The following is a 12,604-nucleotide window of genomic DNA, read 5'->3' as shown; positions in this document are numbered from 1 at the left end:
AAAAAAAAAAAAAAAAAAAAAAAAAAAAAAAACAAAAAACAAGGATAAAAGAGGAAAGCAAATAGTACATTAAATGAACATAACACAAATTGCAGGAAACAACAGCTGTAATGTTCCATTTGAAAGTTAGAATGAGATTATGAATAGAACACAACAGAAGTTAATGGTAAATTCCAGATTTTTAATGTAAATGACTTAGAATGATACTACTGACTCATTCTGAGAATGCTATTAAACTCAGTAAAACTAAGGAAAAACAAAGAACAAAGCTATCCATGTGGGATAAGCTAAGATTCTATTCAAGTGAAGTCAAAGATTTCTTAGACAGGACATCAAAAGATTCATAAAAGAAAAAAAATTGAAGTGGACTGTGGCAAAATTTAGAACTTCTGCTCTTCAGAAAACACGGTAAGAGAAAAGATAAGCCACACACTGGAGAAAATATTTCCAAGTCCTATATCTGATAAAGGACTTCTATCTAGAATATATAAAGAATTCTCAGAACTGACTATAAAGAAAACACGCAATTCACATTTTTAAAAATTGCCAAGAAATCTGAACAGGTACTTCACCAGAGAAGACCTACTGCAGCAAGTAAGCACAAGAAAAGATACTTAACATCAGTAGTTACTGGGGTAATAGAAAATAAAACCACAATGAATTACCACCAGACACCTATTAGAATGGTTAAAAAACAAAAACAAATAGATAATACCAAGCACTGGTTATTATGTGGAGCAAATGGAACTCCTATACGCTACTGGTCGGAATGCAAAATGGTACAGCCACTTTGAAAGCAGTTTGGTAGTTTCTTAGAAGTTAAAAATGATTCATGTTTATCACATGACCCAGCAATCCCACACCAAGTAAAATAAAAATTTACCTTAACAAAAAACCCTATGAATGTTTCTAGCAACTTTTATAATCACCAAAAACTAATTTCAACATCCGTCAATTGAGAAATGAATAAACTGTGAAATACCCATACAACGGAATACTGCTCTGCAATACAGAGGAATAAACATATACACAACATAGACGAATCTATATGAATTATGCTAAGTGAAAGAAGCCAGATTCCAACAGCTATATAATGTACAATTTCATGTATATGACATTCTGCAAAAGGAAAGTGTCTACGGACAGAAAACAGATCAGTGGTTGCCAACTACTGGGGGTTGACTATAAAGGAGCAGGAGGGAACTCTGGGGGGTAATGGAACTGCTCTATATTTTGACTGGTAGTGGTAGTCACACAACTATATGTATTTGTCAATACTGCAAAATTACACACAAAAAATGGGTGAATATTACTATATGCAAATTTTTCCTTAATAAAAAAATTTATATATTAAGCTAAGTAAAACTAACAAAACCCAAAATTAACATGCAAATAAGCTTAATTTAAAAAAAAATTTAAAAAGCTTAAAATAAAAAGTGGCTAAGCCCATTTTTGGAAATTAAAGTCCAAGCTACAGTTGTGCTCCACGAGGCAGGTTAATCTCATGCTTTTGCTTGGTTTTACTCCTCTGGTAGTAAAATAATAGTACATTGGACTCTTTAAAAATATACTTAAAAAAAAAAATCTATAAAATTTGTTCATTCCAAATGCCTGCTAGGTCATTAACTCAATGAAATCCATCATCCTACATTCCCAAGTGCTCTCTTTATTCTTTCAACATTTTTTTTTTTTACATTTTAAGACTATCCACCACGTCAGAACATTATTCAACTTTACATTTCAACAACTTATTGCAAGTTCTCTTTATATTATACTTCTCAACAAGACCTTAGGGAAAAATTGCTGTGCTAAGGGTAAGACTATCACCTTAGTCCAGGTCCTTATCTTTGCTCCTAGCTACACTTGATTCCAGGCTATCTCCACTTTCACTGATCCTATCTTTGGCTGACTGATCTGCTCAAAAGGTTTAATTCTTTTTTTTTTTTTCCTGCCACACTGGGTCTGCCCCCACCAATCAGTGGAACTATTTTTCCAGTGGAAATCCATTAAAGCAAATTTTAATGAGACAATGGAAAATATCAGTTTACACTTGAATATTACTCTCACAGAAATGTGAAGAAATGGGTTTAGAATATATTGTTAAAAAGCTAATCAGTATCTATATCATTTAGGAATGTTAAACATTGTTCAATTTCTACAAAACAAAATCTAATTTAAAGAATTTGAGACAGGGCTTAGAATTTACTTGGATTAACAATGATGGTATGCCAAAAATAGTCCTGGCCTTACAAAACTCTTAATTTTTTGCCTTTCACTATATAATTTTCTGATGCTTTCATCAGCCAAAAGGGTTGGGACTTTATATAAATCCAGTGGAGTGTTTCCTAAATTATGTTTCATAGGGAGGTTAATAGGTGTGGTGGGAGGAGGTGGTTAACGAAAAGTATAGGCAAGAATTTCATGGTAAGTTTGGGAACATTTCTCTTTCTTTGACACTTTTTCTCTGAGTATACTCATTAACATCTCACCCAACACCGGGTAGAACACAGTTCGAGAAATCTTTAAACAGAAGATTAATTCAATTAAAATTAAGTTGAAAAAATTTCATTGCATCAAAGACCATGCCTGCACCATAGGCAGCAGTTACCAAATAGCAACTAACTGGGGAATGCAGACAAAACTCAGGTAGATGCATGTTAATCTTAAATAGCTAAAGTAATACCTTGTTACTCAATGGGTATACTTTTGACCAGGAGTTTCTGCATCACCTTTCACTGTTCAAGCTGTCTCCCAAAATCAATTTCAATCTTCAAAAATTTAACAACATCCCCACATGATTTCAATGCATGTTAAAGGTTGAGGAGCACTGGCCTACAACAGGAGTTCGCAAACTTTCTGTAAAGAGCCAGAGAGTTAATATTTTAGGTTTTGTGAGCCATGAGGTCTCTGTCATAACTACTCAACTAGGCTATTATAATGATAAAAAGGTCTATATATTAAGAAGGTACAGTAATTAAAGATGTATATATGTACTTGGAACAGAATACCAAAATACATTGAACAAGAAAATAACAGAATTCAAAGGACAAAACCACAATTTAGCAACTTATAATGAAGGTTTTTAATATCCCTCTCTCAGTCCTAATGGAAATAGAAAATCTGCAAGGATATAGATTTAGGAAGAAAACCCACCAGCTTGACCTAGCTGGTATTTATAGAACACTCTACCCAACAACAGCAGAATGCTCATTCTTTTCAAGTGCACATGGTGTTTTCTCTAGAATAAAACACATGGCAGGCCACAGAACAAGTCTTAATAAAAGACTAAAGTCATATAAAGTATGTTCTCCAATCACATGTAATTAGAAATCAGTAACAAGGAAATGTGGGAAATCCCTCAAATATCACGTTATCAGACAACCAATTTTTAAGTAACCCAAAGGTCAAAGAAGAAATTTCAAGGGTAATTAGAAAATATCTTGTGAGACAGCATAGTACTGGTATAAGGTCAGACATATAGCTCAACGGAACAAAAGAGAGCTCAGCAATAAACCCTTATATTTATATTTCACTGACTTTGGACAAAGGTATCAAGGCAATTCAACAGGGGAAAGGAAAGTCTTTTCCTGGAACAATTAGAAAGCCATATTTTGCAATAGTTAGATCCTTACATCATACTATAGACAAAAATTTTTTCAAAATAGATCATATACCTAAATGTAAAAGTTGCAATAAAACCACTAGAAGAAAACTACTATAGAAGAAAATCTTTGTGACCTAGGGTTAAGCAAAGACTTCTTAGATATACTAAAAACACAGTACATAAAGAGTAAGTTGATAAACTGGTCTTCATGAAATTAAAAACCTGTACTCTTCAAAATGTGTCATGAGGAAAAAAAGATAATTCACAGACTGGGAGAAAACATTTCCAAATCATCTAATAAAGGGCTTGTATCCAGAATATAAAAAGAACCCTTAAAACTCAATCATAAGAAGAGAAGTAACTCAATTTAACAACGGGCAAAAGATGTGAATAGATATTTCAAAAACAAAGATAAGTGAATGACTAATACACACATTAAATGATGCTCAACATCATTAGTCATTGGAGACATACAAATTAAAACCACAATGAGATAGCACTCCACACCTAAATTGAGAGGCATTCTCAAGTAGATCAACTTTAAAAAAAAAAGTTGAATGGAAGGACAGAATCTGGAAATTGGTATTCTTAAAATTATTTTTGCTGTTGGTATTCTTAAAATTATTTTTGCTGACCTATTCTTTGGAAAGCTTTTGTGTACCGCCAGTGGTGCACATATCATATTTGAAGACCACTGGTATAAGAAAACAAGAAAGAAAAAAAAAAAGAAAAAAAAAAACAAGAAAGAAAAAAAAAAGAAAACAAGAAAGATACGGTGGCTTAGACAATAACGCTTAACAGGATTTGATGATCTGGAAAGGTGTCAAGCATGAATGAGGCTGATGTTAGGGGGGCGGGGGAGTAGTTAGGGCTGGAAAAGGAGCTAATAGGAAAAAGGTGAGGGAAAGAAGCAGAACTCTTTTAAGAGTTTCTGACAACATCCTCCATCATCATCATCATCATGATTCTGATAGTCCCCAGCACTAGCAAGTAAAGTGAGGAAGATAGCCTCAGGCAACACGCACAATGTTTTTATCATTTACTTGACTCCCCCACAGGCTCCCTGCCCTAGCCCACACTGACAAAAAGGCACCATGCCCAGGCAAGTCTCTACATTTCCCTTCAAACACTCACATCTAGAAATCACTCTGTAGCAAGTAACTGGACCAAAGCAGAAAACTGTACCAAGCACAGGTGATCTTCCCTTTTCCCCTACATCCTAATCTGATGTACTCAAATTACAGTATTTCTCACACTGTAATAATTGTTTACATGCTTGCCTCTTCCCTAGCCCATTAGAGACTGTGACTTCAGACAGACACTTCTTACTCATCTTGCAAGCTTCAGCAGCCAGTACAGTATCTCACCTACCCTGCATCAATAAATGTTCAAAGAATGGAAGACTAGGCTTGTTAATACTATAAACTCCAACCATGCAATTTAAATATCTTTGCCTACAAAAGAACTTTTTAATTTTTTTAATATATCATGGGCAGCAAATGTATTTTAAAACCCAATTTTTCTTTCTTAGGAGAGCCACTAATCTATAATTAAGAACCTGATATGTTATATATCTAATCACCTTTTACATACATGGGAAGCGGCTATATAAAAGAAATGTGTTGTAGGGAAAAGACCAGCGGACTAGATAGAAGCTAGGGAACCTGGTTAGGGCTAGTACCAGACACTCTGTGTCTTCTCAGGCATTCAGTTTCCACCTGTGTGAAATGAAAGGCTTAATGTGCAATCTCTAAGCACCCTTCAAATGTTAATACTTAAGAATCTTTAATCTGAGTGTTTAATGAAGGCAGGAGGCATGTCAGTCGCTGAGTATTCCTAACATTTTGGTACCTCTTTGCTAGAGATCAAACTAAATGATACTGTCAATATTCATTCAGTACTTCAACTCCATGAACAAAAGTAAAAAGAATCTCCTTTTGAAATCAGGAACGTGACTTTTTGATTCTAATAATTTAACTCTTAAAGCAAGCATTAAATCACACATCATAGGCATTGACATAATAAACAAACTAGACGCTTACCTGCCAGGAAACTGCTCCTAAAATCGCTGTTGCAAGAAGACTAAAAAAAACTAACTGCTCTGAAATTAAGCAAAAGTGACGCATCCCTTTGGATGCCATGATTCTATCAAGGCTATTGTTATCTACCCTGTGGGTGAAATATACTTTATGGCAGTCATTTAATTTGGTATGGAATCCCCAAAGAGTTAAGAGAAAAATAATATGGCAAATCATCCAGAAAATTCCAAAAATGGAAAAGCCTGGTATTACAAAATACCAGAGGTGAGTATCTCTAAGTTTAAATGCTGAAAGAATAAAAAAGGTAAGCTCAATCATTCCTGTGAAAACGACTGAAAGTCTTCTGCATATTCTTCCACGGTACAAAAAGGGTTTCCACCTTTCAGTCACTGAAAGTCCACTAAAATAAATGTCAAGGAAAGGGTCAGTTATCAGGCAGATAAAAAAACATGCAAAAGCAACTGGATTTTTGGGAGTTTCCAATGAGGAGAAAAACAGCAAGACTGCAAAAATAACTAAGTTTGGAATAGCTAAGAAAGACTTCATTCTCAGGTCAATAATCAGCATGGCCAAAGCTACAACAAGTAAAATGACACTCAGAGACTTCTCCACCAACATAGTTGTGCTGGCAATAGCAAATCCAACAAGTTCCAGAAATTCAACTGTGGTTAGTAAAGTGGGTCGATGGCGGACATACCCAGAAATTCTCTCCACCAAAGCGCATAATATCCTTAGTACTATGGAAGTTAGAAGCAAATATTTGGTTGACTCTTCTTTCACATCATTTTTAAAGGATGAATTGTCAAGAAAACATAGGAGGCCAAGCAAGAATCCAAACCAAAGATTGGAAAGACTTAAACTTGCTGCTTCCATTGAAAAATAATAATAGAGTATGCTGGCAATTCCAAGAACGAAAAGACCAAGAATAAAAATTACCAAAATTAAGGAATTTGCTGTTTTTTCCCATCTTACATAAAGACCTAAGCATATAGCAACCAATAAATTGATTCTGGCTAAATAGCCAAGATAACGCACTGAAGAATGCATATTCACTTCTCTGTTGACTTCTTCCAGTCTTGTCATTGCTAAATACAGACAATGACTAAAGCAGTAACGCAGTGATTTACACATGTAATCTGGCAATTTGGGCTTTCTCCCCGTGGTACAAAAATTAACTGCTTGTTTTTCATCCAGCAAATCCAACGTATCTGTAACTCCTATTTCAGCATTTCCTCTGGTGGAATTTTTGTTTATCGTGATCTAAAAAGAAGAAAAAATAAGTCAGTGTTAATTTTATATAATTTATATTTTATCTCTCTCTTCTTTGTAGAAAATAATAAATGAGAAATAAAGTTTCTTTTGAAACTCAGTTTTAAATTTTACTTGCATGTATCTTAATGGCAATTGTTTCTGGTTTAAAAACTCAGTTTATCCATATAAAAATGACAGTGCTTTCTACTTAACATATGCTAAGAAGTATGACTAAATCACCACCAGTGAAACTGTTTTTCCAAAGACTAAGCCATTCTTACTTCAATGGTTAGTTTTTCAACTACAGTGTGTAAATGTGAGATATTCAACCTAGCTTAGATTGTAGAAGATGGATCTGGCACAATCAAAAACTACTCAGCAGCTAAACCGAATGATGGGCTTCATCATTACATCTAATTTGAAAAGCACTAGTATCCAGTAATAGCAACCGTTCCTACCTAAAATCCTCTCCATCTTTTTACAAGGCAGCTCTAACAGGCTATAAAATCTTAGTCTTTACATTGTTTAACTAATAAACTTACCAGAAGTAAAGTTTAACTGCATTAAAGTTAGTCCCTAAAGTTAACCCATAATTTTCCCTATACTTTGATCTCTACTAAATTACTTGGATTATCAAACCTCCTTTCTAGATCTAAATACTATCTCTGTAGCAAACCAATTCCTGAACTTTCTAGTCAAAATTCTGAAGTTAGAATGCTAACCAATATTTACTGTAAGTTAAACTTTATATATGTATTTTTAAAGATTTTATTTGACAGAGAGAGAGACAGCAAGAGAGGGAACACAAGCAGGGGGAGTGGGAGAGGGAGAAGAGGCTTCCTGCCGAGCAGGGAGCCCGATGCGAGGCTCGATCCCAGGACCCTGGGACCATGACCTGAGCCGAAGGCAGACGCTTAATGACTGACCCACCCAGGTGCCCCTAAACTTTATACTTTTACTTTTAAAAAGTTAACAATTATTCGTCAAAGAACCCGGATAATTATTTTAGTCTTTGAGTGCCCCCACAAATTGCACTTAAAACATGACAATGGCCAAAAAATGCTTTAACTATCTACCAGATAATTCTTCAAAGTTTATGTTATACTGTTTCAGAACTGATCCATTCAACAGCTCATGGTCACAATAAATATCCATGGAGAACTCAACCAGACAAAAATTTAAAAAAATGACTTGTTTGCGATGAGCTTATTTATACTTTCTTAACAGTAGGACACATGAGAGGCACCTGGGTGGCTCAGTCGGTTAAGCGTCTGTCTGCCTTCGGCTCAGGTCATGATCCTAGAGCACTGGGATTGAGTCCTGCATTGGGCTTCTTGCTCAGCGGGGAGCCTGCTTCTCCCTCTGCCTGCTGCTCCCCCTGCTTGTGTACACTCTCTCTCTGACAAATAAAACCTTTAAAGAAAAAAAAAAAATAGTAGGACACTAAAAGAAAGACCCGACAGAAACATGATAACCTGGAATTAACCCTTAATTACTCATTTGGCTGGAGAAGAATTTTACTGAGCGACAATCTTACAGTCTCCGGGATGTTCCAAGTACTATTACTAATTCTACTTTGCACTAATTCTACTTCAGCAAGTGTATTTTTTACAGATAAACCTATTTAAGTATTCTGATTTTCCTCAATTACATTTTCATCCCATCATTTCTTAAGATACCATACACCGCTAAAAAAATGTCTTCCTTTGGTATATTTTGCCTTTACCTTTTTGCTTATATGTAAGACATTGATAAAATCTAGAGTGCTTTGCATTTTTTTTTAACATCACTCCTGTAATATAATCGTTCAACAAATAGGTTGGAATACAGATCCTCAAAGGGTTGATGGTACAGTCTGGGCTTAGACAACTGAACGCTGCTGAAGAAAAAAACAATCACACACCAGGCTCAATGGTTGCCACGCAATTCACGAGACATCCTTCTGTTTCTTTGGTCAACACTCTCCCATTTTGTGACTATCCAACCTCTCTCCCTTAGCCTCAAATCTCTGACACCCACTTCCCACTCACTGCACTCTCACTAGATGACTGCCTCCAACAGAGTTGTCAGAAGAGAGCTTACCTGAGTTGCCGACATGACAAACCCACCTCTACCGACATCTCCGGATACGGAGGATACGAAGGATGTCCCTTCCCTGTCTAAGGCTGAATCTTTCAGACATACTGGCTATCTTTTCCCCTCTACCTCTTCCAGAACTTCACAATCTCTTCGCTCTTCAAACTCCCACTCTTCTCTTATCCATTAGCACTTAAACACTTGCAAAGCTCTTTTTAAAAACAATACCAAAAAAACCCAGAAACAAAAACAATCTTCACACATCCCCATCTTCTCTTCCAAGTTCAATCTTCTGTCCTCTTTTGACAGCTATTCTACGATTGCTTCACTTCTCACACCACTCAACAATGGTTCCTACCATATAACAAACTGCTCTGCCAAATTCTAAAGTGACCTATAAGCTCCTAAAACCAATGCGTACTTTTCATTTATTATCCTGCACTTTCTTCAAACAACCTTTGACATTGTTGACTCCTCTCAATTTCTGAAACCTGCCCTTCCTTTAGCTTTCAAAGACCAACCTCCAGATTTTCTTCTAACTCAGTGACCTCTCCTTCTCCATCTTCTTGCAGACTCTTGATTCTCAATCCATCCTTTGGATGTTCAATCCCAGGCCTAGGCTTTTCTCTCACTGTACACTTTCTATGAGCAATCTCAACTATTTCCATGTCTTCAATTATTCTCTCTCCCTAATTATATACATATATTAATCTGTCTGATAGAAATAAAAGCACCAACTCTCTTAGAGGTAAAACCCTAGAAAAAAGGTAAACAAGGGCGCCTGGGTGGCTCAGTCGGTTAAGTGGCTGCTTCAGCTCAGGTCATGATTTCGGGGTTCTGCAATCAAGCCCCACGTGCAGCTCCTTGATCAGCGGGGAGTCTGCTTCTCCCTCTCCCTCTACTCCCACTGTGCTCGCTCTCTCTCAAATAAATACTTAAAAAAAAAAAAAGAAAAAAGGTAAACATGTAAATTATACCCATAACATCCATATCATAGAATATATGCAACCACACTGTCAAAATCAACATGCAGAATATTTTTAAATGGCTAATTTACAAGTCTTTCCACATTCTGAACTTCTTCAAAGGACAAACTGGCTGCATCAGAGTAAGACAACAAAGCAACAGAATCTTTTCAACTGGTCTGCCATTACTTGATTCAATGAGAAATTACCTGTGAGACAGATAAAAATGGAGCACAGAAGAGTCAATCCGCATAGGGGAACTCCCAGAGTCTGTTTTATAAAGCCCCACATACTACTCTAACCCTCCTCTCCTTCACCACCTGTATTTAGTCCTCACCAAGTCCTGTCCACTCTTCTTCCTATACACATCTTAAATGTTTCTATTTTCCATCCCCAAAGTCAAAATCCCAGGTTTGGCCACCATCGTCTCATGCTTCAATGTCTCCCTATATCTACCTGTGCCCTCTCCAAGAAGTGTCCCTTTTAAAATAAAAAATTTGTTAGTCCACTCTGTTCTGTAAAAACCCTCAAATGGCTTCCGAGCATCTTAAGCAATAAAGTCTAAACTCCTTAAAACGCCTTATAAGGCTCTCCATACCAAATGTGAATAACTTTCCTGCCGCATCTATTTTCCTCTTTTCCGCCTGAACTTCGTATTCCAGCCATACTGACCTTTTCAATTCTGAAGTGCATCACTGCTATTCCCTCTCCAGGTACACTTGTTCCCTCTTCCTAGACCCATCCCAGTCCTCACACCTGGCTCACTCCTACTCTTCAGGTCTCACTTAAATCATTTTCTTGGTGAGATTACCCCTGACTCATTTATATGATCCCTGCACTTCTTCTATAATAGCAAAATGCTGATTGTCATTTGCTTAAGGTCTGCATTCCCTACTAGATCACAAGGTCTCTGAAAGTTTGTCTTTAATACTGTGTACCCGTGTCTTAGCAGAAAATCTGGCACCAAGTAGATATTCAACAAATACCTGTGAAAGAAATAGGGACTAATACAGAAATAATTATATTTAATAACAATGCCAGTTATTGGACACTTAGTAATACATGAAGAGACTAAAGTTGTATAATATCCCACAGCGCATAAGTAATAGAACTAAGGGACAGTCCATGAATGTTTGGTTTCTCTTTTCGCCTTACTTCAGCCTTCACTTAATTCATCCAAATTCCTCCAAACCAGTGCGTTCTCTTCCATGTCCTACCTCTAGGGCTCAATAGAGCCACTACAGACACACTCTATCACTTGCATCAGCTTTGGACTCAGACACTATTTCCGTCCCATCTAGAAGCGTCAAAAGCTGAAAGAACCAGACTGAGCACCTAAGGTCGGGGAATTCCCGTGCTTTGATTCAATGAATTCACGTTAACTCTTTGGGCCCACCACATACGAGGAGAATGGCAACTTAAATATCCAATCTCTTAGTACTGGGGCACAACAGCAATTCTTCCAGAAAGAGCCTGCCTGTTCTCTACCACCCCTCTACTTTGGGAGACGGCAACGACAACTGGGGGCCCAACTGCCTGGGGAACCGCGGGGGATGTGGAGCACCCCACCTTCAGCCTCCAACCCCCACCGTCAACTACTCTCGGGGCAGGTCTCGCAATCTCGGCCCCGGGTGACCGGCTGTGCGGAGCTAGGGGCTCGAACTACGCAGAGACCGGGGCGGTGTCTGTGCTCAGGTCTTGCCACCCCGCTGTTCACCCCGACCTCCCTACCTGACTCGGCCGCCGCCACCAACGCTCTCTCAACCCCGGAGTCGGCTCTGGGGCCAACACAGTAAAGGGAGGGCCCTTGGGGCTGAGCTTGCGACTCGGATCTGGGAGGCGGCACGCCGGAGGAGGGGGGGGGGGGTGTCGAGGGCCCGAGGCCACAGGCACTAACACAGGCCAGTCTCGTTGGAAACTTTCTCCGTTACCGGCCCGACCGCGGCCGCCATGTTCCTGCCGCCGGATCCGCGACGGTACGGAACGCCGCCGGGGTCAAACCGCGCAGCGCTTCCTCCCTGAGGCCCGGCCCCCTCCCCGCCCAAACTCCCCGTGCGGCCGCCGCCCCAGGTGTGCCCGGCGCTGCGACAGCACGCAGAGCACCCCCCCCCCTCTCCGACCTAGGGTGCCGGCTGAGTCCGGCCTCCGTCGCCTTCTGGGACCTAGGATCGGCGGCGAACAGGGAGCGGGAAGACCACGAAGGATCACGTAGACCGTGCCCATGAAGCCTTTAGGCCGCCGCCTCGGGCTGGACGGAAAGTGGGACAGGACGGGCGGGATGGTCCACACGTGGGCTGCAAATACCGCAGGAGGCGTTGCTGTTCTTTAGTATCTATGGCATAATGCATGGCTTTGTGTCCGCTGACCAGCAGAAGCCCAAGTTCCTTAGGCTCGCCTTCAAAGCCCTTCTCGCCGCCTTTTCTAATTAAGACTCGTTTTAAGTCACTGCCTGGGTCTTTACCCCACCGACAGCGCTGAGCTCCCCAGGCCTGGCCTGTTCCATTCCCCTTCTTCCACCTATCCCTTACACGTTCACCAGCCTTTCTTTTTTTTTTTTTTAATTAACATATAAAGTATTATTTGCTTCAGAGGTACAGGTCTGTGATTCATCAGTCGCCCAGGCCTGATTCTCATTTGTACACTGAACTCCTTGAATAAACGTAGGGGGA

General features: G+C 38.9%; 1 protein-coding gene across 4 annotated transcripts in view; it reads right to left on the bottom strand.

The window, feature by feature from the left end:
- The window catches only part of TMEM168 (transmembrane protein 168), a 31,027-nt gene extending 18,769 nt beyond the window's left edge, over positions 1-12,258 (bottom strand). For 2 of the 4 annotated variants that reach the window (XM_032401740.1, XM_032401743.1), the window contains exons 1-2: positions 11,667-11,904; positions 5,647-6,903 (exon numbers count right to left, since the gene is read on the bottom strand). In XM_032401740.1, the coding sequence (XP_032257631.1) occupies positions 5,647-6,774 (1,128 nt within the window). In that variant the 5' untranslated portion in view covers positions 6,775-6,903; positions 11,667-11,904. Of the gene's footprint in view, positions 1-5,646; positions 6,904-8,140; positions 8,161-11,666; positions 11,905-12,055 lie in introns of those variants that run through there. The other 2 variants (XM_032401741.1, XM_032401742.1) reach the window with 2 other exon arrangements.
- Positions 12,259-12,604: the final 346 nt, after the last annotated feature.

Source organism: Phoca vitulina, unplaced genomic scaffold (assembly GCF_004348235.1).
Source record: "Phoca vitulina isolate PV1807 unplaced genomic scaffold, GSC_HSeal_1.0 scaffold4, whole genome shotgun sequence".
Lineage (NCBI taxonomy): Eukaryota > Metazoa > Chordata > Mammalia > Carnivora > Phocidae > Phoca > Phoca vitulina.
This window is presented reverse-complemented; position numbering and strand designations above follow the sequence as displayed.